The sequence below is a fragment of the Oryzias latipes genome, chromosome 16, assembly GCF_053564925.1.
Source record: "Oryzias latipes strain Hd-rR chromosome 16, Olatipes_Hd-rR_3.1".
Taxonomy (NCBI): Eukaryota; Metazoa; Chordata; class Actinopteri; order Beloniformes; family Adrianichthyidae; genus Oryzias; species Oryzias latipes.
Window position 1 is genome coordinate 22,760,917 of NC_136252.1, and position 27,496 is coordinate 22,788,412.

Sequence of the window (27,496 nt, forward strand, 5' to 3'; positions counted from 1 at the left end):
TGATTGTACCTTTTTGTCTGGAGTAAAAAAAAAACCTGTCTCTTTTCCTATGGTCTTTACTCTCCAAATTTTGTGTCTATCTGAGCAAACAAAATGCTCAGACTTTTTTGTGCCAATCACACAAAAATAATTTAATCTGTAAAAAGATATTGTGGCCATCAGTGTGTGCATTGGTGTGCAGAATTGTGTTTAAATGGAAAACAGAAAATCAAGCAGAGGTCTGATAGTCAAAGTATAAAAATTAGAAGCCCATATTCTGGTCACCTGAGACCAGTTGAGCTGTATTTATTATATATTTTGTTGACCTGTGGGTCTGTCAGCTTAAGTTTAGTCTTGCTGAAGTCAGTTGCCCCAGAATTGCTGTAAAAACAGTGACATATTCTAAAAGAAGAAGCTGGAGATGTTCAATGATCCATGGTTAACTGTTTCTCAAACACTTTTCAGTTGTAACACAATCTCAATTTAAATCAAGATACTAGATGTGTAATTGTCTGTGTGCAATTATATCCCAGCATGTATGTTTAAAGCAGTGGTGCAGTTCAGATGATCCCACTCAAAACAAATCTTTATGGTTTTCATCAAAGTTTAACGTGTTAATGAGAGGCTTTTATGTTAAAATGAGAGAAAGGGACTGATGCTCAGACACATTTGAATAAAGCAAAGCAGGAACTTTATGTCCTTCACCAAAATTACAGTAAATGGTTTTAAATCTGTAGTGGAAATATTTAGAGAAAGGAAAATGGAAACTGTCCAAGTCACAAATCCATTCAACTCTGCTGGGAGCTAGTCTGTTTTTGATGATCATGTTTGTTTTTAACTACTTTTTTCCCCCACAACTCTCGTGAATTAAAGGACATTGCTGATTGGATGATGATATCCAGAAAATTTTTCCATAAAAATGTTTCCATAAAAAATAAAATCAAAATGAAATATTTTAAAAATTGAAACACAATGAGACACTGGGAAAGGTAGGTACCATGGTTCTTCCACTAATTGGATGATGACGTTTGTCTGTCATTTGGTAAGAAGCGATACTGGATATCATCATTTGATGATGTCCATAGATCCTGGCAAATTTCAGGTTATGGTTTAACATTTGGTTCAGGATCTTTTCTTTTGCTATCATTGCCAGATGAAGGTAAAGATCATTGTTTTCTGAAAAGTTTTCCATCAGCTAAACATTTTTTGCCAGTTCCCTTTTTTATTTTACTTCTTAACTCGTTTTTTTAGTTCTGCTCCTTTATGTTGTGTTCAATTTCTTCTTTCTGGGAACCTTGAGGCTGCAGCCAGCTCTCATAAATAAGCAGTCTAAAGCAGTTCTGGGCTCTTCTTACACGATTTGTTCTAGTTTTCATTTTACTTTTTGTAATTTATGTCAAGTGTTGGAATGTTTATTTGGTAGAACCTGGAAAGTGTGTCACCCGAGCCCGCTTTCAGTGGAAGGGTTAGTGGTCTTCTAACATGCTTACTTCTGATTGGAGAGAGTGGTTGGTATAGCAATATAGACTCAGACCAATTCGGACCAATCACTGCTTACTGACGACGTTTGGTTCCAACATGGCGACAGCCAGGTTGCGAAAAAAGTAGTGACTGAATTAACTTTCGTTGAACCTAGAAGCAAGTCACTTTCTATGGATGACATTACACTCACTCAGTCCAGTTCTTTAAAAATGTGCCCAACATATTGTTGTGTGTTATTCCTGGCATTTTATAGGTGTATAAAACCTCTGACACATCTATTTCCCCTTTTCGTCCATTTTTCTTTATCATACCAGCAACATTTGTTGTCAGAACAAAAACAAGTCAGCAATGTAAAAAAACAGAGAGTAGGCTTATTCACTCCAGCAATAAGAGTTGGAAGCCATTTTGACAGACCTTCATCCCCTGCCAAATGTTTCATCTGACTGGTGTGAAGGTTCTCTCCTAAAATCCAAATACACAGTGGACTGCCCTTCATGTAAAGAAAAGCAAACAGAATTGCTTCCCAAAAGAAAAGCAATGCTGCCAAATTGAGCCGGCATGGTTCAAAGCAGACACATATAATTGGCACGTATGATTACCACAGGCACCACTTCATCTCTGATTCCACAAACAACAGCTAGGCAAGTCAATTTGCTTTAATTTCATTGGAGAAGAAAAGCCAGCCTGTCAGGATGAAGCTGCTACTTGGTGGGAATGAGTGCTCGTTAGACAGCAATGAATGCCCATAATTGGCAAACTGCTCATTGCTCTAGCTCAAAAATGACCCTATCAGTGGAGAATGTTCTGTGTCATTAAGTCATGGTCAGAAATAATAGGCTTGACACATGCAGATGGAGAAAAAAATGGAAAAAAGAGCTGAAATTTGGGGTTCTGTTTGCTTCATTCTCATTATTGGTCTGTCAGCTCTTAATCGCGACTTCCAATTTGATAAGTATTTAAAGTCTGTCTGCACCATTGTTTTTTTTGTGTTTTTTTACTCCTAAAAGATCATTGGCTAACTGTAACCTCTCCACCACCACTTTCATGATCAAACACTACAAAGAATGCTCCTATGGGCTTCATGATAGAGCGCCACAAGTGTTGACTCATCTTGCATCTTTGTGAGCCATTGTGTTGTCTTTCTTAGTGCACTATCCTGAGCGCTGCATTCACAGCTGGTACTTTTCTGGCATCCACTGACTCTCTCTAGCTCTCTCACTATGCAGGGACATCTCCCTCATTTATTTCTGACAGCAGAATGCGAGCATGACTCATCTGAGATAAAGGCTGGCGAAGAGTTAGTCTTAAGGGCCAGAATGCAACAACGGAAAACAGAGGTCTGGCGGTGGTTTGTGCGGAAAGCCTCCTATCATTTCCAATCAGTTGCCACTTCTGCATGACTAATGCTGAAATTACACATATCATTGTCAGATAGGGGATGGTCACACAGCTGTTTCTTTTTTTTCTGTGGCGATAGCCTCAAACACATGCACACATTTCTGCACACTGGCTCACTCTTATCTGGCTGGCTTGACACCATTTTGCTCTCTAACAATATTGCTAATTATAATTGTTAATTAATTCTCTGCCAGTGTCCTCATCAGGAGACTAATAACCTACATTTCCATTAATTAGACCTTCAACCTTTCACGCTCTCCCTTAGTCTCCCTGTCCCACACCAATCCGCCCCATCCTCCCTGCTTTCCACTCTGCATCTGCTTGCTGCTCTCATCAAGATTGCTCAAAACCCAGGCATTGCCATTTTATGTATGAGTACTGGTATGTTTTTTTACAGGCTTTGAAAAGACTGTTGGCAACATGTTTCTAATGTAAATACAACTTTGGGAATCTTGGTCTTACAAATATAAAAATGTGTCTTTTGGAAATTTTGTTTTTGTTCTCACTTCAGGTATAGTGTGGCCAAATCACTGACTGTATATAAGAACTCTACTAAGTGACTCCTCCCCCTGGTTCCAAAATAATCAATCATTATATTTGTCAGAAAAACTATTCTTGCTCTGATATCATATTTTTAACATGTTTTTGCTAAGCCTGCTTTTTTCATGATATTCTTTCAACAGTGCAAGTTATTAAAGTTATAAACTGGCCAATCAGGTGCCTTAGTAAAAATATGGGGTCTCACGACGAACGTTCAAAACATTTGACATATTCCTCAAGCCCACTTTCAGTGGTAGGGATCTGGATTTCTAGAGTTGACAGTGGTTGCCAATGAAATGTCGTCTCAGTCCGATTTGGACCAATAACTGCTTTCTGACAATTTCTGGCTCAACTACGGCAAAAAAAGCCGATTGAATTGACTTAAATTCATTAGAGCTGGAAGTAAGCTATTTTCTATGGGTGACGTCACACTCACTTGATCCAGTTTTCTTATTCAGTCAATGATTCAGATCTTGTTCCTGCCCTAAGCCACTCAACAAAAAGTATGAAATAGGGAGCAACAGCTTGCTTAATACTCTGAACATGTATATCCTAGACAGGTCATCCAATTAAAGAAAAACCTGATACGACGATGGCTTTAAAAGTATTTAGATCACCTTTTAGAAAAACAAAACATGAAGACAGAAAAATAGCGGGTGTATTGTTGTGTTCTATATCCATACCACACTTTGTTTGCTTTGTTTCTTTTTTTGTGGAAAAAAAACAAAACTTTTCCAAAATAGCCTGAATTTCTTTTTAAATAACACCTTAGATAAACAGAAGTCCATACATGATGACAAGTACATGAACCACAAAAGGAAAAGTTGCAGTTAATGACTTCTTTCTAAATGATTTCCAAGCACACTGACGTTTCCAAAACTGTTTCTGAACAAACCATTGTAGTATGTAACAAGGACAGTGGTGGAGATATAATAATTTGGGCTTCTTCTGCAGTCACAGAGTCACTTTCAAATATTTGGGGGAGAAACATGAAGGCAGCTTGTGATGCAACACCACAGTGATCCAAACCATTGTTGTACTGGCTGACTCTTACTGATTTTCAGTGCATAGGACTCATTCTTGTCAACAAATGTGCTATCACTGGGCATGTATTGTCATGTTTTAGCAGCTTCCCAAAGCAACATGCTGTTGGCTTTGCTAGACACTTCACATGCATTTCCATTGAAATAATTAAACAGACAGGAAGTCTTTTACCATGCATTAAAAATTACCAGTTGCCCCTACATGCTTCAGAAACGTGCCAGGATGGACTTGAATTTGCTTAGGCATCAGCAAATAGTAAAAGAATCTTAACAAACTAAGTAACGTACGGAAGTGAAACTGGCCAAACATCCTTCTCCAGTGGTTGTAGGCAATGCAACGAATGTTTGCTTTAAATGGATGCTGCAAAAAGATGGCACTTCTAGCTACATGTTGCACATTTGTTCTTTCAGTTTAACCAGGTTAACCAGATTGTTTTGCTATCATTTTCTCTCATACACGAGAATTTTAAAAAACAAAACTGTTGATTAATGGATGGATCTGTGGATTTTTACTACTATCAAAACACAACAAAATTGTTGATAACGACAACAATGCATAACATCCTTCCAGCGAAGAGTAATTGTAAATTAAGAAAAAGCATGATTTGTGTTGCTTTGTTGTTTCTGTTTTGTTCTTGATATTCATTTTTGATTTGTGTCTGTCAATGTTGCCAAATGTTTTAGCTATAATGATATCTAAGCCAATAAGTGTTGATGACTTCCTGCGCACCACCCATATGACAACTGCCGTGTGTGTGGGAATTTGTGAGCAAATGCGTGCGTATGCGCGAGTAATCAACAAACAACTTCTCTCTCACAGAAACTACCCTTCCCATCAGACTTGGCTGACCTGGTTTCAACATGGAGTAGAGCAGTGATTTTATGGCATTACATGCTCTGATCTCAGATCATTGAAATGCCTAAGACATCTTGGAGCTGCTCTGCTGCAGAATCAACAGAGCTGTTTATTTTAGAGGCCTGTTGATCCCTTGGTGGATTGGGTTCTTTGCTAACTTCTGTTTATTTCCAGGCTTAGCTGCGCTCAGCGGATCATTTCTTGGGCTCCCCACCTTTGAGGTTCTGCATTCTTTTCTTACACCCATGAACACTCCCTCTGTTTCTCCCCCTTCTGGCATATGAAGAAGAGAGGAAGAGACAGTTGGCATTTGCATGTCCATACTGTACTGACTGTGGCAAAATGGCAGCTTCTCTCTCATCGTCCTCCTTCCTTTACCTCACTCACCCTCTCCTGAGAGAAGTAACCCAGATTTCAAAATGAATCGCCGCCTATTCCCCTCAATCTTTCTCCTCTCTCTCTGTTACTTTATTTTTTCCTCACTGTCTCTCTCTCCACCTCTTGTCTTCTTCCTCGTAAAAACAGAATCTATCTTGGAAAGAGAATAGCACCTCTGTCTCTTCCTCCTCATCATCCTTTTTCTGGGTTAAAGGAGATATACCGATGCACTCTGCTATCTTTGGGTCTCAGAAACTCGAATCGTAACAGTTGTTATTTCTATTTAAAGTTATAACCCTGCCTTTTTTTAAGGTTTATTTTTGTTGCCAGCTTTTTTTTTTTAGCTTTGCAGTATTCTACTTCTTTTTGGAGGTAAGCAGCTACAGGTGGGCCCATCTTTATTTTTCAAAACCCAGAGGGAGGCAGGAGACGGCGAAGTGGATTTGTTTGGATTTCTTCTCACTTGCAGCAAATTCAGGTATTTTGTGTTTAATTTATCCAGTTGCAGTGTGTGCACATTTGTTGCTATCCTTTTGACAGTAAATGTTGTTTCTATGTAGTCTAAGAATGATCATTTTACCTTCTGTTCACTTTATTAACCATTTTAGCCCCCCTTGTTACTTTACAAAGACAACCATATGTCACAAGCATAATCTTTAGAAATGGGCTTCTTTGGATGTTCATTAAAATCTTGTTGAATTTAAATTCATTCTTTATGGTTCAACAAATCTTTGATGCTAATCTTTTCATGTATTAGTTGCACACATATCCATGTTATTCTGCAACAAACTTTTCTGCAGAAATGGGTCTACTGCTAATAAGGACGAGCAGGAAAATGAGAGGATGCTCTGATACTGGAGCAGCTGGTGGGGGTGTTGTTCACATGGCAACAGGAGTTGGTTGACATAAGGACCACGGGGTGGGTGGGGGCCAGACGTAGCTGGCAGGAAAATCGAGATATAAGGGGGTGCAGAGGGATGGATACGCAGTATGTGGGACACACACTAGAAACGGCACATCTTTCCCACACAGCATGTGGGAGAGCCGTTTAGGGTTTAGGAATTCTCAGGAGTTCTCTGCAACTTCAATTTTTTTCTTCCCTTCTCTCTTCGTCATATCACCGCGCCGCTGCTCCCTACCCTTCATGCCATGTGCCATTAATACAACTGCTGTCTCCACTGTGACCCATTACACTTCTCATCCATCCTCCTTTTCTCCTCCTCCTCTTTTACCCTCTCCCATGTTCAAGGTCCTTTTCCAGCACAGCTCCAAGGCCTTGGGAGTGACTGCTACCTTCCACCCCCATTATCCCTCCTCCTACTTTTCCACATCCTCCAGGCATCATGTCCACCCCTGTGTCCCCTTCACCTTCCCTCTCTCCACTGACACTGGCCTCCCCTACATCTGCAACCTCGCCTGGCGTTTCACCCCTGCCATCGCCCCTCTCCCCTCCACCCAGGGTGCCGGTGTTTCAGAGGAAAGGAGCCCTCAAACACAAAAGGGTTGTGGAGGTGAAAGACCATCAGTTCACAGCACGATTCTTCAAGCAGCCCACCTTCTGCAGCCACTGCACCGACTTCATTTGGTAACACACACAAACTCACTGACTGCTACACACTTACGCACAAGCAACTGCACTCGTTCACTCGCCGTCGCCCCGTGGCGTCCCACGACAACATCAAGTGCCGAAGTTGACCATAATTTTTATCTCCCATCAAATCTAGCTGCCTGCTAGAGATATGGCTCACACAAACCTCATGAGATGACACAGCCTTACCGCCATCCTGCTGCCCACACAATGGGGAAGCTACTTTGTGCACTGCAGCACATAAGCACACACAGTAACACATTATACATAAATGTTTGCAGTGCATGCACACTTAGAAAAATCACTTACATGTAGCTGAGATACTCATATTACCAGTGAAGGGGTAAAAAAACAAGAACTTTAACAAAAGTTGAACTATAATGATCCAACTTTATTATGTTTCCTTAAAACAGCTGACTACAATTAAATCAAAACAAAAATCTGTCTACAAAGCTGCCTGTTGGACAAACTGCAGAGTGTTTTAGAAAGTAACAAATCTCCTCTAAAGAAAAATAAAGTTCCTAAAAATGCATCCAAGCAGGAAAGTAAACAATAAAGCTTTAGTGTCAACTGTTTGTTGCTGACACGCTCACAAGGATGTTGTTTCAAATAAAGCATGCACATAGACAACAGTTTTGTGCTACCCTGTTCATTCCTGTGACCACTGCATCTCAGTGTGTATGAGTAATTGTGTGGAGAAGTGGCTGCGTGTTTGGACATATGGTGGAGACGTACCATATGCCGGATTCAGAGTGCTGTATGCGCCAACAGCCTCTGGGTATCTTTCAGGACCTTTTTTCCAACTGGCTTCTGTCATAGCCTTGGTGGCGGCACTTAATTCAGGGTGAAAACTCCATTCCTTCGCACAAGATGTCAGAGCAACAGCCCCCACTTTGGTATTTGAAACCCCTGGGATAATGTCAGGTTAATTAAAGATTAAAAGAAGATGGATCTAATTTGTAAATGTAAATAGCTTGCTTATTAAGTTAAAGTACAATAAAAAGTTGCTTGTAGCTTGTTAGGCTGCAAATCTTTGTAGAATTAATGCTTTATTAAAAACAAAGAATTAATTACAGCAAATCGGATCTCAGAAAGATAGTAATCTGTTGAATCTCCTCCTGAAGTTCAGAGGAAAAATTAATTCAGTATTTTTTTTTTCCAAAAGTTGATGTTTTGAATTGGTACAGGAGGGAAGAACACAAGAATCCAAAAGTTTATTCAGTGACAACCACAGATTTCCTGTCATTTAACCACACTAAAATAGCATACCTTAATAGAAAATAAATTAATTAACATAAATTAATTAAAACTGTTTCTATTGTAAAGAAATGAATCCTTATTAAAAAAAAAAGATGAACATCATTAAATATGTGCAGTTGTTTATCTGAATGAAGTGGATGTAATCTCTCACAAAAGAAAACAAATCCAAAAATATATACAGTTTTAATTATTTTATAGCTTCTTCTAATTAATTTTTTTAATGATAAGCTATGAATGTCCCACACATGTAGTGGCACCAAAACAACAGTAGTTCACTGTGAAGTCAGCTATATGTAAAATGCTTTCCATGCAGTTGGTGCTGATGATTAATATTGTAACATTTATATATATATATATATATATATATATATATATATATATATATATATATATATATATATATATATATATATATATATATATATATATATATATGTATATATATATATATATATTTCTTTTTTTTTTACTTTTTTAAAGAGGCTACTGGTAGAAAAAAGGATGCTACTTGAAGTAACTTATCTTCTGTGACCACCAAACATTAAAAAAAAGGTAGTTTCATCTTCTTTTTTTTTTGGCTGTTGACAATAAGTGATTTTTGCATTAATACTATCACATTATTCTAAAATAAGTTTTTTTGTATTTTTTAAGTATTTTTGGTGATCATATGTTGATGTGCTAATGTTCATTTTGTGGCTGTGCTACGAAAACAAAGTCTCTTAATCTAATCTAAATCTTTTTCAAAACAGATACAGATGGTTAATTACTTGGGTAGCACTTTAGCAGATTAAAATTAAAAACCAAATCCAATTAAAAATACTTATAAATGCCTTTATAGGAAGAAAAAGAAAAACCAGATCAGAAAAATGTCTGCAAGAAATATTTTAATCCTAACTTTAACATAAAACATAACTAAACTTGGTATTTTGCACAGTACTCAATAAACCCATATTTATTACTACAGTGATTACTGTTATCATCTTTTTTTTTTCTTTTTTTAAACTTGTCCTGTCCAAAAGTTAGGCACACAGATGAGAGCTGAAGGCCTCTTTTGTTGGACATATTTACTTATGAATCTTCTGGCACACATGGTATGTATTTGACTTGACCCCTTTTCTAATTTAGACTAAACTTTATTTAAATGTATTTGATTTGGAATCGTTTTTTGTTGGAAAATTAGGATAGAAGAAGAGAGAGGGATGTTAGGGGGAGGGGGAGTTAGATGGATGATTTTAGAAGAGGGTGGGGGTGGAATCAGAAAGCAACAAATTGCTAGGAGTTTATGATCATGACTGTGGTGTTGATTTATAATAAATCTAAAAGGGGTGGGGTCTGTCCACACACACACACTCAAATGTTACAAAAATATCTGTTGGCTCCAAAATTGTTCACTTATGCATACAGACCAAAACATGTAAAACATTTCATAGAGTCACTTGTTTGTGCAAAGGTGAGCTAGCACCTGTGTTAGTGTTTATGTTTTTCTTGGGTGGATGATGGAATATAAAAAAAGAGGGTGAGTTATAACTGTTATTTCTCTTTACTAAAATATCTTCAGTTATCCTGAACCAGTTTTTTTGCATGCTAATGCGAAACAACCAAATATTTCACACTGAAAATGTTTGTGAATGTTTATTTACTTCCTCAGTTTAGTAGATTCTAAGTTTGTAACATATCAAATTGAAATTGAATACACTGACTGCATCCATCTGAAGCGTGTCTTCTTAGCCTGTAAGCCCCCACCACCAGTTTTCAACAAATGTCTTTGGTTGTCTTGTGCTCTCTGCTGGTCAAGAAGCAGTACTGGTCCTCTGCACTCGTGACTGCATACACAGACTTCTGCTGAATGTTGATTAAGGATCAGATCACCCTGTGCAGCACATCTTTAATTATTAATCAGCCAGATGGTGAACCGATTGTAAATCGCTGATTATGGTCAGTTTTCTATGAACTCCTGAGCATCTCCAGTATGCTTGTAGCAGAGCTGTTGGTCATGTTTCACTCCCCTGACTTTCCAGACCTCCTACACCAAGTGAATTCACAATAACAAAGCTGCTGAGGAGACACTTTGGTCAATCAATGGCTTTAATTATTCAATTAAGGCTTAAAGCAGAGGCTGGACTGCAGCCAACACTGCAACTTTTTAGAAACAAACGGTGTGTGTGCACGTGCACGCGTGTGCTAGACCAGGTCAGCAGTGCTTCCTCGAAAAGAAACACACCTAAATGCCACACATAATGATTTTGTTTTTCAAAGTGTTAGTTTAACAAAGCTTTTTTACAAGTGTTGTTGATTTCCAGTTTGTGCTTGCATGTCTCGGTCTTAATACAGCACAGTTTAATGCAAAGCCACTATCTCTGCTGCATAAGCAACATTTTTTGCCTCTCAGAGGAACAGAGAAGATTGTTTTTGTTTCTAATCCATGGCCCTTTCTCCTTTAGGGGTATTGGAAAGCAAGGATTCCAGTGTCAAGGTACAGATAAGCTTTTGTGTTAATTCTATTTTTCTGCCAAACAACATTATCTTGGATGTTTTTCTCAGCAAACGGGCAAACAATTTTTGAAATCTTTTCTTCCTCCTCCCAGTTTGCAGTTTTGTGGTCCACAAAAGATGCCACGAGTTTGTGACCTTCACCTGTCCTGGCTCTGTGGCGGCCCCCAGACCTGACGTAAGCATGCCTACGGATGCATCTGTCACAGATGTTCATCATCTCAAACTAGATTTACACCATCTCTGTCGCATTTAGCCCTTTCGCTCATTCCCGGTGACTCTTGCGCATGAGTCATCTGTCAGTTCACGCACCCATTGCATCGCACAGCCTCGTCTCATCTCTGTTGTCGACACTCATCCAACAAGAGCGACGAGATGCGGGGAGTTGGAGATAGAGGCACAGGTGGAGGGTGGAGAGGACTGATAAGAGGGAGAATTAGAGAAGGAAGGGAGGAACAAACTGATCAACCTTCTTCTGTATTCAGGGAGATTTCCTTCTTCCTCATGTTTTTCCTGCTGTGGCATTTTTCCCAAATACTTAGAAATTGAGATCAAAGGGAAAATGTGTTCTTGGAGCTCTGAGGGCTGTGCCTATTTGAAGTAAGAAGGGTTAGATAGGGGGGGAAAAAAAGAACACACACAGAGAAGTCTGAGAAATATGGTGACAGTGCTTATAAATTGAAGCCTGAAAGCAAAACAGGGGGGAAACGCAGATCAGGAGACGGTAGCATACAAAGCACGGGGGTGGTGGTGTGTTCAAATGAACTGAAGAGAAATGAAAAAGGATTTATAGCTTCCTGCGAAGCACATTTATAACTGTTCACACAGGTGCTGCCTTCCCTAACTGCAAGGTATGTCCTCCTTTATAGGAACATCTATGTTTCCTGTCTAGGTGTAGCAAACAAATGAGAAGGATGTTTAAAAAGATAAAGACACATTAACCGAAAAACAAAAAGATGTAAAAGGAAATTTACACAAGTTCTTATGTCAAGACAAATGACATCAAACCTCAGTCAGATCTTTATTAGATGTAAAAGATTTTCTAACATTTTCTGAGACCTATTTATTAAGCTAATGTTTTGAGAAATGTATTTTACTTCTGGTCACTTTTCATATTATTTTCACAGTTGATGGTTTCAAGTTTTTTGTTCATGTTTCATGTTCAGGTTTTTCTTGAAAAGGTGAGACAAAATGACTGAAAAGAATGAAATAAATATATATATGTAATAGTATATATATGTAAAGTATTATTCAAAAATGGGAAAGATGTGGTCTATAAATAACCTTTTTTTTTTACTTTTACTTGGCATTCTGAATCCAAATGAAAATACATGTAAAAGAAATCTTTTGTTGTTATGATTCCTTATTGATTAAGATGTCATCTGTGTTTTCTCAGTCCATCACTGACATTATTGACCCTTTATTTTTTTACTAACCTCTTTTCTGTGATGCATTTAAATTCCTTCCTCACTCCTCTTTTCATTATTCCCTTAAACGAAAACGTCTGTGCGTTTTCCCAAAGGGCCGCACCATAATTCTTCTATTCTTCTATTCCAGGACCTGAAGAGTCAACACACATTTAAGGTCCACACATATTCAAGTCCCACATTTTGCGACCACTGCGGCTCGCTGCTGTACGGCCTCATCCACCAGGGCATGAAATGTACCAGTAAGGGGCCACTCCCATGGCACAGACACACAGTGGCACACGGCACAGTAGGCTAGTTTCACAGCACAGTAATAACATTGACTTGACAGAAATGAGTTTGTCAAGTAAATGGACAAATAGGATTTCTTACACGCCTCCTTTGCATCTGGAAAACTAAAAGTAAATCCACAGGGAACAGGAAGTCTTTATGAAAATCGCCACTTTTGAAAATTTTAGAAGAGAAGCAAAATGGTCACAAGGAAAAGAATTTGTAACCGTTTAAGTTCTGGAAATCACTAAATTTAATACCAGGAGGGAAATAAATGTTTGTCTCGGTTTAAGTTGAAGATGTGTTTGAGGAACCAGTTTTCATTTCAGCCAACATGTGTTTCCTTTTGAATACTGGAGAATCCAAAATTTGGCATAGATGCTGTTTGCAACAAGCTTCGGAGCTAGTGTATAAAAACTCTGCCTCATGTCCTGCAGTAAAACACATTCTGTATTTTAGCGGGAACCAAAGCCTCTGTGTTTATAAAGTCCAGATGTTGCTAAAACATTGCCATATATCAGAAAAAAAAAACATTTTGTCTTTTTTAAGTCCTTTCTTCTGGTGGATTGAAAGAAAAGTTATCAGCTTGTTGAGGTCTAAAGAACTGGTCTTTTGCTCCAAACTTCCACTATCCAAATCTGCTTCTGTAAAATGTTGAGCTTTTAAAAGGCTACAAAAAAGATGATACCTCTGTGAAAATGTAAAAATGAGTGTCAGAGTCAGAGCAATGAAGAAAACACCCAGCAACATTTTTGTCTTTTAAAAATTGCAAATAAGAAATTGACAACTTTATGTGGAGTTAAATATTTTAGATCTTTTTTAATTCTTTATAAATGAATAGTAAATGCATTTATGTAAAAAAAAATACCAGCTCTACACTCATATTAGATGCAACTAAACAAAAAAATGAAGTCTATTTCATTTCTGTAGCACATAATTTTACAACTAATCATTTCGTGGTGCTAACTGTAAGACAATTAAAAGTTTAGTAAATAATCTCATTTTATCATTTGTGGTTTAACAAATGTTTTTCTGAGGTTGTGACATGAACGTCCATCGAAGGTGTGAGACCAGTGTGCCCAGTCTCTGCGGACAGGACCACACAGAGAAAAGGGGTAGAATCCACCTGACCATCAGAGGCGACAAGGAGGACGTCTACGTGACAGGTGAGCAGAAGATCTGGATCCATAGAGGGACTGTATGAAATACTATGAATTAAAACAAAAATTGCAAGTGCCTGGAGATATTTATTTACTTATTTTTTTGTTATCTGTGATCATTGTTTTTTTAATCAGTGCGTGAGGCTCGCAACCTGATGCCCATGGACCCCAACGGATTGTCAGACCCGTATGTAAAACTCAAGCTGATTCCAGATCCAAAGAGCCACAGCAAACAGAAAACCAAGACCATCCGCTCGACCCTCAACCCTGTGTGGAATGAGAGTTTCACTTTGTGAGTCCTTGACTGAGTTAAACCAAAAAGCAAGTCATATACCCAGACTAAAGAACTTTAACATTTGTGACTAAACTGTTTCAATGGTAGTCTTTCTAACTGTTGATGTTTTTCATCCAGCTCAGTGCGTGGCCACCAGTGGGACAGACGCCTGTCCGTTGAGGTGTGGGACTGGGACCGGACGTCTAGGAATGATTTCATGGGTGCACTGTCCTTTGGTGTCAGTGAGATTTTCAGGCGTCCCATCAGTGGATGGTTCAAGCTCCTGGCTCAAGATGAGGGAGAGTACTACAATATTCCTGTACCGGACCCTGACCTGCAGGTACTACAATATCTAACAATCTTTCATCTTTAGCGTAAAAATAGCCATTTGTTTTTATCATTTGAAATAACCTTATATCAGCTTCTCATCATCTGCACCTAATAAACAGCTGCCACTGCTAACACTGGGTCGGGATATGTTCTGGTGTCTACAATTCACTTTGAGAAATTAAACAGACGAATTATCTTAGTGTTCTGGCAAGATAATTGGATAATAAATTATACAGGCCCCCTCCCTGTTCTTTTGCTCGCTTCATCCAGCAGGGTGCAGAATTGTTCTGCTTGACTGTATTTCAAAACAGGGGGGTTGGATATGCTTTCTGTATGTTTGCTGGTTGTTGTCCAGCCATTCATCTCACAAACATCCTCCGTTGATTTTCCAGGAACCTCAGCCAGACGTCACAGTGCCCGTTCTGCCTCAAGTGGTGGTAACCCCGCTGCCGGAGCCGTTCCCTGTGGCCCTGTCCTCCATCCCCATCCAACCCTGTCTCCCGGTCCATAAGTCAGGTTCCACCAAAGTCACAGTGAGCATCCACGACTTCAACTTCCTCATGGTGCTGGGCAAAGGGAGCTTTGGCAAGGTAAACATGATGAAATGTCATCCTCGCTGAATACAATCAGTACCTTTGATCCAACAGCTGTAGGTGATGTCAAAGAGCTTCATCATGCTGAACACAACAGAATTATTCCTGGCTTTGAAGAATTTCTTTCATGGTCTTGACCTTCAAGTGGCATTTTACAGTGGAACACCTGGGAATAGTGAGGCTGAGGTGTTTTGGAAAAGAAGGTTCTATTCTTTCTAAAATGCTCATTGTCTCTCCTTTTACTCAACTTAACCCCCTGGTTTCACTTGAGGTGTCACCAGTCAATAGACAAGGTTGTCCATCTTCTCACACACCACACAGTCGGTCCTCCTGGACACGATCATTCTAAGAAAAGCTTTGCTCTTCCTCTTTAAAAAAAAAAAAAAAAAAAACAACAGGGAGAAGTTGGACTCCTTCCTCCTTTCTCTAAAATTCCCCAGTGTAGTTTCATAACTTTCCACAGAGGAGAGTCCACAGAGGACAGGAGAAATAGACTCAACTTACGTAAGAAGTGAGAAAAAAAAGACCCAAGAAAGGAGAGATGCACCCCGGGGCTATTGTGTGAGGAAAAGTGAGAAGAAGACTGACAGAAGCAGCCAGGAAAAGGGAAGGACCTGCAGAAAGTGACAAAAAAGGAAAACTGAATGCAAGCCTGTAAAGGAGAAGCACTGATATGTAATATTCTGATGTGTGGTGACTTCAATTTAGTCAATTTCCTTGTAAGGTATTTTGTAATCATGAAGCAGGGCAGGTCATGTAATCATGCTGGACAGCAGGGTTTCTCAAAGAGGCTGGGAGCTTCTTCAGCAGCTGCAAATGCACATAATCTTCTTCAAGAACCCCCTGTTTTTCAGCCACATTGACTTCTTGAATATGAAACAGTCATTTTCTGCACAATTCGCATCTGTTTAAAAGTGAAATGAGATCCTTCATCTCCGGCTGTCAGTGACCGCCCGGCGCAGAGCTTCACTTTTGGCTGGCAGGACAATTTTAAACAGTATTGCTGTCAGCGCTTTCCATATCTTTCTCTCTAAAGCCTATATCATCTGGCTCTCTTTAGGGAAAATTATAGCGTCATTAGCAGTCAGAGCTACCCACTAGCAGCCAATTTCGCAGGAGTGTGGAAATTCCCTTTAAATGTGTTTTTAATGTCTGATAATAACAGCAGATTTGCTCCACTTTTTTCATTTTTTAGATTAATGTTTATGATATCTTGAGGCCTGATGGGCTTTGATTAAACATTAAATTCAGTTATCTAATCGTCTTAGGCTAAATGGACACATTGCTGAAGATGAGATGTATCCTAAAGGGTGGGAACTTGTTTTGTTCTTCTGCAGTTTAGTTTGGATGTCATACACTTTTTGCATCCTTTTCACTTCGTCAAAAGGTCATAAAAAGGTCAAGGGTTTGGAAAGAAGCACCAATAAATAAAATTTCTCTATGAAAAAATAATGTTTGATTTAAAAACTATTAGAGGAAAGTTTTTATTCTTAAGTTAAAATGGCTCAATCAAGAAAAGGATAATAGTTTTTTTATTTTTTTTTAACTTTTATTTACACGATCCCATTAAAATTATTGATTTTTTTCTTCTATATTTTTGTTTATTCTGCACTGATTGTTAGGTAAAACTTACTTTCACAGCAAGTATTGAATAACCCCTTCATGCCATATTTCTTTAATTTGCAACCTACCATCTAATCCAGAACTGCTGCTCAAAATTAGCATTTCACTGAAAGGAAAAACAAGGAAAAACTTTTTTTATATATAATTGGAAATAAATTCAGGCATGAAGGGGTTAAAACAGATTTACGTTTAAGTCCAGTCATCTCTTGATGTCACAAATCTGAACTGGATAGGTATTGATAGTGTTATCATTTTGGGTGCCAATATTTTAAATTCACTCCACAGATTCCTGAGTGGATCAGTGAAAATATTTTGGGTTTTGCAGTGTATGTTGGCATGTTATTCAGTAGTAACAGCGCTCTGTTTGATCATTATTTTACCAACAGCATGATGTTTGCTGCTCTGCTGGTAATTAACAGAATGCATCATTTCTTCAACTGTTGAAATGCTAAAAAGATCCCCATCTGAGCCTTGCTCATCAAAGCTGAACCATCAGATCTCTTCTACACATCTTTAAGTCTGTAGTGGGTTTTTTTCTTCCTCTTTCCACATTGCATTGGGGATACTTTCAGAATCATTTGTAAACTTCTGGCTGAACTTTTGGAGCAAGGACCCAGAAAAGGGTTTCTTCTCAGAGCTTTTCAATAAGGATTATGCTTGTGTGACTGCACAGCAGAACAGTGTGCTGCAGCTCCAAAAGCAATCTTCCTGAGGGCCTTTTTAAATTCACAAGCAATTTTGATTTGCTTTAGCAGTGAGTAGTCCTATGAGCGGCTCTGTTGGATAATTTTCTTGTGCTGTCAGACCTCAGCTTGACCTCCACAATTCTGGGTACTGCCATTTCTTAATTACATTATGAATTATATATTGCATTATGAAGAGAGGAAATTGCTCAGAGAAAACACTTTTCTATCTTCTTACAGCTTTCTCCCGCGTTTGTAGGCACCAATTATTTTAATTTTCACAGTTCTATGCAGCGCAGCAGTGGAATCTGCTGATTGACTGAAGAAAGTTTTAGTATTTACAAAGCCTAGTCCGGTTTTGAAAATGATGAGCCATGAAAATTGAGTAATTAGCCTCTCCCAGATTAACACAATTCAACTTAAAGCTGAAGTACTTTGCATAAACCTTTGCATGTTTTTAATCGAAGCATTATTTCAACCAAAAAATAATGCATTACCGTTAAAGCCAAAAAAGCTCAATCTTAACTCCAACCTAAAATTACTGACAAAACAAAGACCCACGTGGATCTATTTGACTGTAAGTTGATGCATCAGAATGGAATGGAGCAGGGAGCTTGTGCCCCACCAGTTGCAGCACCTATGTACCTGCTACAAGCTTTTCCAACTGCATTTTTTCGTCTGCTCCTGATTCACAATGATTTGAGTTAAAAACACCATAAACGAGAATTATATTGGAGTAGGTCTTTAACAATGGTTCCTCCTGTTACACTAAAATCCTCTTAAGACTTCTACAGGCATCTGCACAGCCGTTGTGCTTGAAAACAGATTTAATTTTCTCCCAACTAGAGCATCACACATTGACCTAAAAACGAGCTGGCGACATTGTGGTACAGCCATTCCATGACTAAAGATTGATTAAGGGGTGCCCTTGATTATTTTACCACTGGTAGACAGAATTCATATTGTGTTATCGGAAATGTGGCAGTGAGTGCCAGACAGCTGGCGTTGAGTTGTTTGTGAGCGTATGCTGCTCAAAGACTGCCGTTGTGTCAGAATCGTTGCTCGGGTAACGTCCTCTTCTTGCTCTTATCTAGGTGCTGCTGGCAGAGGAGCGAGGCAGCGAGCGTCTGTTTGCGGTGAAGGTTCTGAAGAAGGATGTTCTCTTCCAGGATGAGGACACAGAGAGCGCCCTAGTGGAGAGGAGAGTTCTAGCCCTCCCCTCACGCCCTCACTTCCTCACATCTCTCTACTGTGCCTTTCAGACTGAGGTTCAATTCACAAATTCCCCAAATAACACCTGACATTTTTCAAAAATAAGAAAAAAGCATTTCCTTTTGAATTGCCTCTTTTACAAACATAGTTTGTTAAGTGGGTTAACAAACTAAGTGGAGTCCTTTCGATTTTTGGACGACATTTAGGAATGTGGCTCAGTTGAATCCTCGTTAGCATATTATGTGCATTTGCTTCTGCAGGACCGCCTGTATTATGTGATGGAGTATGTCAACGGTGGAGACCTGATGTTTCACATTCAGCAAGTTGGGAAGTTCAAAGAGCCCCATGCAGCGTATGCAGCCAGATCTCTTTAATCACTGCCCCGATCTACACTCATCCCGCTTCCTCCCTGTCTTCCAAAGCCAGATCTCTTTAATCACTGCCTCGATCTACACTCATCCCGCTTCCTCCATGTCTTCCATATCGCTTGTTCTTTAACACACTCGCACTCATCTTTTGGGTTTGATCATTGTATCTCGTTTCTTGTGAAAACTCATCAAATCAAGCTCCATCTTTCTCCTCCCACTAATCTCATCTTTTCATCACATTCTTCCGGCTGTTCATCCAATCAATAACCTTTTGATCAATCAACTGAAACGAATTCTCACTCTGCTTTTTTTTTTTAACCCGTGTTTTTATCTATTTTTTTTTTCATCTTTTCCTCGCATTCTTCTGTTTGGTTACTCCCCTCTTTCATCAGCCTTTTAAGCCCCCTCTGCGTCTGTCATCATCCATTTTTTGAATTAGTGAATCCTCATCCATTCTTCTGTAAGATAAAGCAAGTAGCAGTAAGACTCGCTTCTCTCTGCTCCTCCTCCCTCCCCTTACCCCCCAGTTTTTATGCAGCGGAGGTGGCAGTTGGCCTCTTCTTCCTCCACAGTAAAGGCATCATCTACAGGTAACAATGTGGGTCGCTCATCTCCCGTGGCCCTGTTTGGTGCTGTCGTTTGCGGAGCACAGACATGACACAGATTTATCATGTCTTTTGTGGCTAATGACTGTTATAAAGATGTTATCTATCAAAATGATTCATGCCTCTATGATTTATCTCCCCCTTCTCCCAGGGATCTGAAGCTGGATAATGTACTGCTTGACAGTGAAGGCCACATAAAGATAGCAGATTTTGGGATGTGCAGGGAGGGCGTGTTTGAGGGCGACACCACACGCACATTTTGTGGCACCCCTGACTACATTGCCCCTGAGGTACGCTGACCACAGCATCTTGTAAAACTTCTCCCATTTGCCCCTTTAGCAGATTAACTCCTGTGTCTTAGCTTAGCCTGTTTTTCAGCCTTGAGCTTAAACGTAGCTTTTCCTGTCTCTTCTCTCCTCCCTGACCTTGAATCCATGTTTGAATAATTAACTTCACGTGATTCAATTAGCGGTGGTGTGTGCCTGTGATGTGAGATTGTTGTATAGAAATACTATTGTCCTTCAAAGACCTTGCAGTACTGGTTTTACTTTTCCCTCACTGCAGATGGCAACTTGTAGTTTCAAGGGAAAAAGAGACAGAGTGTATTTTACAGCGATAACATTTGAGATCCGTTTCTGACATCTTTCCATTATAAGTGATAAATAATAAACCAGCCCTCTGAACTTGATACAATTCAGAGGTTTTCTATCTGGTTGAGAAATGGGCTTCATTTGAAACATTTTCCTTTTTCTTCCTTTCTCTTTCTACAGTTTAAACGATTAACATCCCAAATTAAAACCAGCTTGAGCTTTAAGAGCTGTGTAAAATATTCACAACCTCTTAAATGCCACAGTCTGCAATGGTGACACTTGTTCAAACTGCATGTGAGAACTGATGAGAAAATGACCCCATTTACCTGCACACCAAAAATCGGATCATTATCTCACTTTGTGAGTAGTCTGATTATTTAAATAGTCATATAAACAAGACAATCTAACCAACTTTATCAAAAAATGGCAGTTATTCCATATTGAGAGTTTTTTTACAGAAGAACAAAACCTTTAAACTTATTTTGCAGACCTATTCATTTTGTAGGACAGCTTTGAGACATTTCAACCAGATGAGGCGATTTGTTTAAGAAAAAAAAAAAAGTCGAAGTCCTTATGTACACAGGAGCTTTCAAAGGAATCTGAATGTAGACTGAGGGATTTAGAACAGGAACTTAAGATAATCGGGTTTCTCAAATGCATGAAATCTAATTTGATTATTGCAAATATTAGCTTTTTGAGGTTATATAAACATGCTTATTGCCAAGTAAAAGTTACTTAGAAGGCCTATTCTGAAATAAAGATGGGTGTTCTTGTTCCAAGGCCATGTGACAAAAGGACTTTTAATTTTGTTTTTCTTCATTTCCATCCACTTTAGTCTTCGTTTTAGCTGTGATAAAAATTGGTGTTGGCAGCTCACTTTGCTCGTGTCACTTATTTCCATTAGAAAGTCATTCCCACATTGTCACTTGCACTCTGCAGTATTTCTGGAGGCTGTCTTTCCCACCAAATCACAATCTTTTAAGGGTCCTGTGCAAAGCAGTTTTTTATTTTTTAAGTTTTGCTTTAGCTAAAACAAACAGGAAAGAACTGAGGGATCCAAACCAGCTTCACATCAGCTGTGCGTCATGTGGTCATTCAAATTTAAGGCCTTTCAATACCTGATCAGAGCAAATACACCTGCCGTGTGACACGTGTGTCAGCCTTTGCCGCCTTGTGTCACAGCTGCTCTCTCCAGAAAATATTAGCAAAAACATTTATTGTCAGCAACAATATGCTTTTATTGGAAGTCAAAGACAGTTTTGCAATAAAAATTATGTAGGACCATATTGTTATTCAGAGTTTTTCCTCATGTAGACATTGGTTCAAATGTCAAGATCTCCTCAACATTTTTGTCATGAACTCAAATTCATCTTTTATTTACAAAGCAAAACATTATACGGCTAGAAGCGGCAGTGCTGCAACAGAAATGTGTGTGGTGTGAACACACATGATTTGTGTGTTTCAGCGACACTGAAACCATAAAGCTTGTGAAAGCGCTGCATTATTGCACCACACTCCCTCTAGATGTAATCTTGAGAGAGGCTTTATGAGACCCACAGATGTGCGGGATAGGAGATGCCCTTTGAGAAATTCTAAACAGTTTTCAGCCTCATTTTTTGAGAGATGGAAAGAATAATGTTATTTGTTGACCAGATCTGTAATGTAAAAAACTGCTACAAAGTCAGTTATGGAAAATAGAATAAAGAAAAGAGTAAAGGAAACAACAAAAGGATTTACCGTATTTTTTAGACCATAAGTTGCTCTGGAGTATAAGTCGCAACAACCAAAATGGCATAATAAAGAAGAAAAAACATCAAAGAAGAGGAAAGAAGAAAAAAAGAGTGCAACTCTTCTGAACAAATCTACCAACCCCAGTGTAATGCTGGTTCACAATGAACGGGATTCACAGGTCAAATTTGTATCCGCTGCCTCTTATTTGATGCGCGTCAAAGTTGATGCTCAAAAGCAAACGTCAAGTTTTTAGCCTCATCGATACATGGAGGCATGGAAGACACAAATGACATTGAGAGTTCAAGTTTTTGTATTTATTTTTTTATTTTTTGAAGAGCTCTACCAAAGCATTGGTAATCATGTCTCCATATCTAGATTTACAAGAATGTTCACTTTTTTGTTTTTTTGTTCTTTGCTGATCTGTACCTTCTACTGCAGGACCTGCGTTTGAATGACGGCACCATCAGCAGTACTTCTGTGTTTCTATAACCCAGTTTGATGACCTGCTGTCCTGCATTAGAAAAATGATCATAAATAAGAAAAATATCATAAAGTTCAGGAGGAGAACAAACAGATTCTCCTCCATGTTTGTTTTGGACGGCACTTTTTGTGTTATCAGTAGAAAACGCAGACATGCACACATACTGTGCCCCCTAGTGGTTGTCAGAGGGGAACAACAAGCCTGTATTTATTTTTTATATCATCACATATATGTTGCTCCTATGTCGCACTCCTGGCCAAAATATGCAAAAGAACATCACTTATACTCCAAAAAATCTGGTATTTCACGAACAGTGACTTTGCTTTGAAGCAAAACAAAGTTTTCTTTTTGACAGTGGCATCTAAACATGGCAACATATTGGAACACATTCTATCAGGTAATTATCTCACCTTTGAGAGAAAAAAAAGACCCTAAATGTACCTAAAAAGAATGAAAAGCAATTCACTAAGCATGTAAATAGAATGCCTTTTAAGCTATTGGAGAAACAAAGGTTTGTTATCTGTATGTTGTCTGATATTGAGTGTGATGTGTTAAAAAGTATAATCGACAAGGCAAAAGTGACAAAGCTGCTGAAAAAATCAGAAAGCAGTACAAGAAGCATATTACTATTTTTTTTTTCTTTCATATTGTAAATCTCCCTGGCTATTGATTCTCTTATGTAAACATTCATTGATTCTCCTGCATCTGCCATTTTGGAAGAGATACAATACGTTTCCCTTGGGGGTGTAGGAATTGTTCCCTCGCACCCCTTCTCCTGCACACAGCCCCATACATCCGTAGCCATAGGTTCATGTTTCTGAGCACATTCATGTGCTCACTCTCCTTATTTCCAGTTTTTCTTCCCCCATCCTCTGACTCCCTGCCTGCTCTTCAGCCCCCCGTCTCTGATAGCTGTACATCATCCAGGCATTTTATGTCTTTTCATTCATTATCTCTGCCTGTCACTGTTCTGCGCTGTCTCCTCTCATTTTCCCTCTATCTTTTACAGATTGTGGCATATCAGCCGTATAACAAAGCAGTGGACTGGTGGTCTTACGGAGTACTGCTTTATGAAATGCTGGCAGGACAGGTAATACTCATCTTTATCCTAACAATATAGCAGATGTGCACGCACAGTTACGCTTACACTGCCTTGTGACGACTTCAAAGGGAACTTCAAAGAATTTTTGCAGAATGACTTTGATGAGAAGTTGCTCAAAGGTTGACGGTTAAACAGTGTTTCATTAAATGTCTTTGCCTTCAGCCACCGTTTGATGGCATTGACGAGGAGGAGCTGTTTCAGTCCATCATGGAGCAGAGTGTGTCCTATCCCAAAAGTCTCTCCAGAGAAGCCGTCGCTATCTGCAAGGGAGTAAGTAACACTCTTCTTCCTTGTCAAACTTTTAAACCGCAGAAACAATTAAAAAATAAATAAAACTAATGACCAAAAACCCATTTGAATTGTTGGCTGAAAGAGAAACTTCCATAGTAGTAAGTTAACCATAATTTCACAGGCGAAAGCTGAAACTGGTTAAAACAGGTCAAACAGAACACAAAAAAATCCTTTATCGGGAAGTACAAGTTCTCAAATGATATAATGATAAACAGCCCACTTAAAAAACAGGTAAAATAGGCATAACTCTTGCTATAGAAAATTACAAGCTAATTCATGGACAAAAGTAGTGAGAAGTATTTCCACTTTTTTAAAGGTTTCATACGTGTAATAATAATATATGTATAATTTGGTTGCTAAAAATCAAATGTGTACAATTCGAAAGTGACTGAAATACAGCTGCACCCTCAAATCCAACCCACTGCATCATGTCAGTTTCAGATTGATTCCTTCTGCGCACACATTTAAGAGAAGTGGAAGACCAACTCACCTCTCTAGAAAACAGATTGCAGTTTCTGACATTTTAGAAGGTTAGAATGTATGCTTTTTCTTTAAAACCTTCCTAGTGACAAAACAATGAAAAGTTTGGTAAAAGTCTGGCATTCTAGACAGTCAGATTGGTTAAAGCTGGTTTATTTCAAGCGGCTTCTTCTTTCTTTCTTTTTTTAAATTGTGTGTTTTTGTTTTTAAAATATGCCTTTTTGTAGGTTAAGAAGGCCTTAATTTTGGTTCTCTAAATGCTGGTACATCGAGGTTTGACAGTTTGTTAATGTAATTTATTGTAACATAATGAAAAAAGCCACTCCTTCCTTTATTTTTACTTCCCCATGTAACTATAGAAGTTATATAGTTGTAACTTATATTGTTATAAGTGGAAGTTATAGTTTGATCACTGATGTTCAAATGTGAGTTATAACAAGTAAAATCTGCAGAACTGAATACATTTGATTTTACATTCAAAGAAAGAAACATGCGTGACCAATGGCTCATTTAAATAAATATTCTGGTTCATTCTGATTGGTTGGTTGATTGGCTTAATATGGGCAGTGAAACCAATCTATATCAACTGTGCTGTAATTTTTGAAGATATAAATGCAAATTTCAAATTAGAGAACCAGTGAATAATATTGTAAAATCTTTCCAAGAAATTAAACTCTTTGCAAAGAATATTTTTAAAGTCATCATGCAGATGATATCTGGTTAAATAACTTTTTAAAAACACATTTCAAGAGGACTACATAAAAATTAAATGAAACTTATTGTAACTTCAATATTCATCTGAATATAATTACCAATGTTCACATTTATTAATGCTAAGTTATTTTAAAAAGAAATGAGAGTGTCTTGACATTAAAAATTATCCTGATATCATGCACTCCTCTGCTTCAGCTCCTGACAAAACACCCTGCCAAGCGTCTGGGCGGAGGAGAGGAGGCAGAGAGGGAAATCAGGGAGCATCCCTTCTTCCGATGGATCGACTGGGATTGTCTGGAAAGACTGGAGATCCAGCCACCATTTAAACCCAGAACTGTCAGTTCAAACTTCATATTTTTCTTTTTTTCTCTAGTTTTTTCATCCTCTCTTCATAACCTTCATTCTGACTGGTGTGGTTTTTTTAATTCTCTTCCCCCTCAATGTCACTTTTTACCTCACAAATCCACTCTGGTTTCTCCCCTACATCACTTGGTTTGCTCACTGTAGTGTTGCTCTCAGCTGTCTGCAGCAGACAGTCCAGACAGACTTTGTAACCCCACGTTGTTTCCTGCTCCCCTATATGCAAATATGTCTTCATTAGCTGCCACTTGCTAGTTTGGTGACCCGCTGGCCAATGGAAAAGAGAGCCGAGTGTTCAGGGGTTAGAGGCCAGGACCATTAGCCAGATTAGATTCATGTTATCAACCAGATTGGCTGTCAAATGGAGTTAAGGAGGTGAAGATAAGATAAAACATTTTCTTTCTGGAAGAGCCTTATGCATGAATAGGAGGATGTGGGCGAGCAAAAAAGTTTGTATTTGAACACTGCATATTATGCTGTCATGTGGGGGGGTTTGATCATTTTAGAGCATGTGCTCTAATTAAGGTTTCTTTTCCTCGTCAGGGTGGAAGGAAAGGGGAGAACTTTGACAAGTTCTTCACCGGAGCTCCATCAGTTCTCACGCCGTCCGATCCCGATGTGCTTGCAGCCATCAACCAGGAAGACTTCCAGGGGTTTTCCTTCCTAAATCCAGACTTTGCTCCCTCACCTCTGACCGCTGTTTGAAGAAAGCCCCCAGTCCCACAAACCCTTCGTACCTGTTATCTTTCCAATCCTAGATTCATAGTGGACAATTAGATTGTGACATAGCAGCAGGTCAGTTATTCCCTCAACCAAATTTTAACGTTTACACAAAGATGTCATGACACCTTGATATTCACTTACTCTTTGACGTACTTATGCACTAGTTACTGCATGTGTGTCAACAGCTCACACAGAGGCAGCATTGTGGAATAGAGTTTTGTAAGAGTCCTCTTAAGTTGATTTAAGACTACTGTAGTATCAACTTGATGAAATGAACACTTTGCATGCAGCTAGTTTTCATATAACTTCATAATTCAAAGAAGACAAAAGTATTTAAAACTTTTGGGTTTTGTACAACGGCAGAAGTAGAGTGGTCGACCTCTGACTGGGGATCGCGGGTTTGGTTCCCTCTCTGTGCACCCATGTGTACCCTTGAGCACAACAATGCACCTCTCATTGCTCCAGGCAGCCTTGTTAGCACCTTGCATTGGTGCATAACTGTGCGTATAAACGGGTACTATGCCTGTATAGCGCTTTGGGTCTTGAAGATGGTAGAAAAGTGCTATATAAACAAACACCATTCGTCATTTAACCATTTTGAAAGAGAAAAGAAAAGAAAAAAACGCCAACGTGAAGCCCTTTTCTTTCCTGCACAGTTTTGCCTCTTTGAAGCTTGTTTGCTTGTGCAGGAACTTGTACATTTCTGTTTTGATTGTTGTACACCAGGAGACTTTTTGGTGTGTAATGATGTGCTCACTGCATTGATTGGTAGTAATTAAAAGCGAGGCTCAGTGAGACTGTTCAATACGTGGAAAAAATGCTAACAGTGTTGTCAATGAAAACTGTGTGATCGAAGCAGGTAGCAGCAAATCTCAGCACTCTTATGTCATAAAGATAAATGGTGTATATTTGTTTGATGGATAGTTAGATTTTTTCAAAGCAACGGATCCTGCTAAGACGAGTGGAAGTGTGGTTAATTATGCAGCAAAAGGTCATTTTAGGTCAGCCAGAGATGAATCTGAATGTCACAACCATGCAGTATAATAGATATGATATATAAAGTGTACCAGTTTATAGTAGGCAATTATCCTTGTTAGTGTAACTCTTTTTTGTTGTTTTTATGTTCTAACAAAAATCTAATAAAGTGACTCAGAAAAGTCATGAATGGTGACTCATTTCATGATGTGGTGTGAAACAGAGATACACAACTTTTTCTTTTGTTGTCTCCCCCACACCTCCCTGTCACTCCTTCATTTTCACACATTCTCATCCTCACAAAAAAAAGTAAGGAAAGTGTGGACCTCCAGCATGTGCGCACGCTCACACAGGCGAAAAACATGCTGACCCCTCTGTTTGCTGCGGGACTTTAGTTGTCGAACCAGCAAAAGCATCTCTCGAGCATTCGCTGCCTCCTCCACTTGCCCTATCTACCCGCACCCCACCCCCTCAAGATGGTAGTAATATC

At 38.9% G+C, this 27,496-nt stretch overlaps 1 protein-coding gene across 1 annotated transcript; it reads left to right on the forward strand.

Moving 5' to 3' along the window:
• The first annotated feature begins 19 nt into the window (after nucleotides 1–19).
• prkcg (protein kinase C, gamma) lies at nucleotides 20–27,192 on the forward strand. Its single transcript, XM_011485382.4, has 17 exons — nucleotides 20–6,154; nucleotides 6,926–7,261; nucleotides 10,966–10,997; nucleotides 11,110–11,192; nucleotides 12,572–12,683; nucleotides 13,749–13,877; nucleotides 14,007–14,163; nucleotides 14,284–14,485; nucleotides 14,868–15,065; nucleotides 18,469–18,642; nucleotides 18,847–18,938; nucleotides 19,482–19,544; nucleotides 19,711–19,849; nucleotides 23,371–23,451; nucleotides 23,626–23,733; nucleotides 25,144–25,284; nucleotides 25,852–27,192. Exons 2-17 carry the CDS (start codon nucleotides 7,020–7,022, stop codon nucleotides 26,011–26,013), a joined length of 2,115 nt encoding a protein of 704 aa, XP_011483684.1. The 5' UTR covers nucleotides 20–6,154; nucleotides 6,926–7,019; the 3' UTR covers nucleotides 26,014–27,192.
• The last annotated feature ends 304 nt before the right edge of the window (nucleotides 27,193–27,496 follow it).

Bases quoted from the DNA above. Each gene is read 5' to 3' on its own strand.
- prkcg (XM_011485382.4), top strand. From the start codon at position 7,020: ATGTCCACCCCTGTGTCCCCTTCACCTTCCCTCTCTCCACTGACACTG. The intron at 14,164-14,283 runs GTGAGTCCTTGA...TTTTTCATCCAG, and splicing joins TGGAATGAGAGTTTCACTTT to CTCAGTGCGTGGCCACCAGT. The intron at 19,850-23,370 runs GTACGCTGACCA...TATCTTTTACAG, and splicing joins CTGACTACATTGCCCCTGAG to ATTGTGGCATATCAGCCGTA.